We start from the raw sequence: 5,143 nt of genomic DNA on the forward strand, positions 1-5,143 counted from the left end.
CCAGTGAGTGTCCCCTGTGTACCAGTGAGTGTCCCCTGTGTACCAGTGAGTGTCCCCTGTGTATCAGTGAGTGTCCCCTGTGTATCAGTGAGTGTGCCCTGTGTATCAGCGAGTATCCCGTGTGTATCAGTGACTGTGCTCTGTATATAAGTGAGTATCCCCTATGTATATTATGAGTGCCCCCTGTGTATCTGCAGGGTGTTTGATCCAGCAAACATCTAGTGGTCTCTCCCCGAGCCCCCTGTGTCCTCCCAGAGGACCATGTGAGGTGTCATTTACAAGCACTTGATCTTTTTCCAGCAGTTCAACTCTCTGCTTCTCTTTAACTCCAACCTCTTCTCATTATTTATGGGCTTCACGTGGAGTCACATCCCCTTTGACGTTCAATTTACAAGTTTGGGGACTTTTTTTTGTCCTCCCCTTTGTCCCGCAGAAAGAATCCGTGTTGGAGAAGCTTTGAAAAGCCAAAACATGAGAAGCAGTGTGTGAAAGGAGAGCAGGGAGGGGCCTTTTGATTCCTGCAGGAGAGTCAATAGCTCTTTTACATAATTGCAGGAGAGAGTTTCAAAGGCAGATGCAAAAACACAACAGACTTCACTCACCTCCAGCCCCATGGAGGCTATTTGGGGCCTTTCAGTTTTCTTTTTAAAGGAGGGAATGAATAAACCAAGTTAGAAAGATGGAGCTTGAATGCTTTGCAACTTGCAAATTGCCATGTCCAAATGGGGAAATTGACACAAACCCTCTTTTGTTATGCTCTGGGGGGGCTGCTCTGTGCCATCCCATAAAGAAATCCCAAAAGCTGAACACTTCCCAAATCATTGTCACTGCCAGGACTGAGTGAGCAAACAGAATAGGTGCCTATAAATAAATATGGGAAGGAGGAGGTTCAGATCCCCATAGCCTCACTCAATGGAAACACTTTGCTACTAGGGACAAAAGCGATGTGTGTCTGTGCTGATTTGTAGGGACGTGTCTGAGCAGAGCATGGGGAGGAAGGGCCAGCTTTTAATGAACTGGGGAGGGGGTTTAATTATCTAAATAAAGAGTTAACTATTCCTGAGAACCCCCATACACCATACACCATACAACAACCAAAATCCTAAACTCCCACACCCCACACAACCGCAAAAACAACACAGACTCCATTAGTATCAGAGAGGTTTGTAACTCCCCCCAAAAAAATGCACCAGGTAGGGAACATCGTCTAGATGGATTAATAAATATGGCCGCGGGCAAAGAAACCAAAATATGTCCCAAAATATGTCCCAACATTGCTGGGGCTAAATGATCTTATTTTATCTGGATGTGTGTATCCAGATTATTTCTCAGAAACCCCCGAGTTGGGGATAGATCCCGAATTCGGAAGGAGAAGAGGAGGGGGCAGAGGTGATATAACCCCACTGGTGCCTGCCCATGTATAATGTGTGCAGCGCATACATTTGCACTCGTTGTGCACAATCGATCTATTAAACGGTGCAGATCTCAGGGGATCCACTGTCAAATAAATCAGTTAAATGTTGGGGGGGTATTTTACTGTACAGAGGCAGTGAAGAAACTAACATATATAAATATATATATATATATATATTCTGGTCCAACCCCCTCCTCATCCTGCTGATTTATTTGCCTCTATAGTGTACTCTATACGTCCTCCAGAGACGACACTGTAGATATGGATCACTGCAGAGGGTGCGGGACACTGCGGGGACACTTTCTGCACCTGAGTTTGGGTGACACAGAAAGAAAGCAGGGAGTTGGTATAAAGCGGGGGTTTATTACATGTATGTGTTACCTTTTATTAATCAGAGAGAGGGGGCGGGGCTCGCAAGGTCCCAAATAGAGAGGGGACAAGTTTGGTGAAGTTGGCAGTGTGACAGTGCAAGAGAGGGGACTTCCTAGTCTGCAGCTCAGGGTCTCAGGAGAGTCCTCTCTGGCATCTTATCGCTTTGTTTGGGAACAGCGGCTCTCCCAACACAACATGAGATGCCACCACCACTGAGCGCATATATATATATATATATATATATATATATATATATATATATATATATATATATATATATATATAAATATAAATTAGTGTGTGTATATATGAACATGTATATATGTATGCGTGTGAGTGTGTGAGTATATGTGTAATATATAGTATATATACACATATGCACTGTTATATATATATATATATATATATATATAAATATATATGTACACTGCCATGCCATACATACAATATATATACATACTATATATATATATATATATATATATATATATATATATATATATATATATATATACATATATTGCATGTATAACTGTGCATATACATAAAAATGTATGTATGACAGTGTGCATATGTGTATAATACAATATCTATCTATCTATCTATCTATCTATCTATCTATCTATCTATCTATCTCTATGTATATCTCTATGTATATATATATATATATATATATATATATATATATATATATATATATATATATATATATATATATAATATATATATATATATATATATATATACACACACACATATATATATATTCACATATATATTATACATTAGTTGTGGGGCCGCAGACTGGGTGACAGGTGCAGGGGATGGGGCTCTAATTCTGTAAATCCGCCAGGGAACGAGAGAAGAAGCGAAAAGGGACAAGAGTGTGAGAAAGAAAAGAAAAAGGATGGAGAATAGCGGAGGAGAGAGAAAGAAAGGAAAACCTCAACAACAACAGCAAAAAAAAAAGAAGAGATAAGAAAAATACAAGAGGGGGGAAAAAGGACATGAGAAAAAAAATCAGATTTAATGAGAGCAGAAATATTGATTTGTATTTAATTAATATGCATATATTAGACCTTGTATTAATCAAGTCGCACATATTCTCCCGGCAGCATGTTAACATGATTCTCTATTAAATCACCTAGCTGGGATAATCTGAGCCTTCGCTGCCCTTGAGAAGTGATCTCTGCCTTGTATTATATTTGGATTAATATAATCTGGGACCCCCACAGAAATGATAAGAATGAATTCTAAAGGGTTACCGGACACAGATGATAATCTGTACATTACACTCCGTCTCTTTGGATCATTTTTACATTTAAACTGTTAGTTTGATTGATGTAAAAAAAAAACACAAAAAATCAAAATAAAAAATCCCCCCTGATTGCTAAAAAAAAAAACCTTTTATGAGCCTGTGCAAACATTGTAATGTTTAGCAATAAGTGTCGGGTTATTACAGACATAGGAGAACCCGCTGGGATTGATATTTCCCATACTTTCGGATATTGTTTGAATGTATTTAATAAATACAATTGTGCACATGTTATTCACATAAATAGAACGAAACCTTTACATGACAATAACCAGCTATGTACAAAACACATGACATGCACACATCACTGTGACATGTGTTCTGTGTCGACAATCCCATCATTATTCTGCATATTACCAAAATATGACTGTTCTCTGGAGTTTGTTTTCCATTTGTTTTAGTTTTTTTTTGTGTGTGCTAAATATTGAATATAATTATATATACTAATTACTAATTAACAAAAGGTGTGTGGTGGATTGGGGAGAGGGAAGGGGGGGGGGGGGGGTTAAATGTGGCAAATTATTTCAATCAAAGGCAAGGAAATCCAGAAGTTTGCTATTGGGTTCTGCGCTAACTTGCCCAGAATAAGGTTTATTATAGGACATAGACCTGCCTAAAGGGTTAGGTAGCATCCCAGCATTAATAAATAATATTAATAACAAATAAAATGCACTATTTAATATTTGATGATGTGTGTGCAGAGACAGACATTATTAGTTCAATGTGCGAGTGACAATTTTCGGTCCCAGTTTAACTCGCAGTTTTATTGTAACAATTTCTCACAGGGGTGTGTGGTGGGGGTGGTCTGCTTGGGCAACCCCCTGCCTGACTCTCCGCCAATAGCAAATAGGGAATGGGCTCACGTGACCGAGGGAAGGTTCTAAAATCTGGCAAAATGTGAATGGGCAATAAGAGCTCGGGTTGTAGCTGCTGAGACCCCAGAGAGAGGACAAGGGGGCTGCACATCCAGGTCAGCCCACAGAGGGAAGCCACCTGAGCCACACAGAGAGGGGACCTGAGCCACACAGAGAGGGGACCCCACACCCAATTACATTGGGGAACAGGAGGAAAGGGCAGTGGGATCCATCTCATCCAGAGAGAAGAGGACCCACAAACAGCTGTCACCCCTCAAAGGACCAAGCAGCAAGACACAGTGTGACTCTCCAACGCCTGGTGAAGAAGGACTAGTCCCTGCTCTCCTCTGCTCCCCCCCAAAGCACTGTCCATTTCTCAGGAACCCCTTACCCCAGCTCTGCTCTGACACCCCCTCCCCTATTTCCATCTGACTCACTGGGTCTCCACCAATGGACGTTGTGACGGGCTAAAAGGGACTCCTTCCTTCCGAGGACCCTTCCAGTTGGGTGAGAGGCTGGGAGCTGAGTGTAGGGGTCCCCCCTTGGTGTCTGTGACCCCCTGTTTCTTCGCCTCCGCTTGCCCCCCAATAGCTTATATGAGTGCTGCCTTCCAGCCCCCCCTCATGATGATGCAGCGCCCTTTGGGAAGCAGCACAGCCTTCAGTATAGACTCGCTGATAGGCAACCCACCCCAGCCCAGCCCTGGGCACTTCGTGTACACTGGCTACCCCATGTTCATGCCATACAGGCCGGTGGTCTTGCCCCCTCCACCCCCACCCCCTCCGTCTCTCTCCCAGGCCACCTTGCAGTCCACTCTCCCCTCTGCCCACCACCACCAGATCCCCAGCTTGCCCAGCGGATTCTGCTCTAGCCTGGCACAGGGCATGGCACTCACCTCCACCCTCATGGCCACTCTGCCAGGCGGCTTCTCAGCCTCCCCCCAGCACCAAGAGGCGGCCAGGAAGTTTGGAGCCCAGAGCCTCCAGGGGGGCTTCGACAAGGGCGACGGGGGCCAGTCAGATGGCGAGGATGGCAAGACCTACATGACCAAAGAGGTCTCCTTGTTGCCTTTTGCTGCTTCAGAGGCATCTCTGGGTAAGTGTTCTCTGCTCAAACTTTCATCCGTCTCTGTGGTGGCTGCACAGTCCCTGGGACCGCATGAAAGGGACTTGGGGTATTTGTGTGGGG

At 43.4% G+C, this 5,143-nt stretch overlaps 1 protein-coding gene across 1 annotated transcript in view; it reads left to right on the forward strand.

Annotated features, from left to right (window-relative positions):
* Positions 1–3,903: 3,903 nt before the first annotated feature.
* The window catches only part of GBX2 (gastrulation brain homeobox 2), a 4,607-nt gene continuing 3,367 nt past the window's right edge, over positions 3,904–5,143 (forward strand). The window contains 1 exon segment of the mRNA XM_075607348.1: positions 3,904–5,050. Coding sequence (XP_075463463.1) covers positions 4,552–5,050 — 499 coding nt within the window. The 5' untranslated portion in view covers positions 3,904–4,551.

This window comes from Ascaphus truei, chromosome 7, assembly GCF_040206685.1.
Source record: "Ascaphus truei isolate aAscTru1 chromosome 7, aAscTru1.hap1, whole genome shotgun sequence".
Classification (NCBI taxonomy): domain Eukaryota; kingdom Metazoa; phylum Chordata; class Amphibia; order Anura; family Ascaphidae; genus Ascaphus; species Ascaphus truei.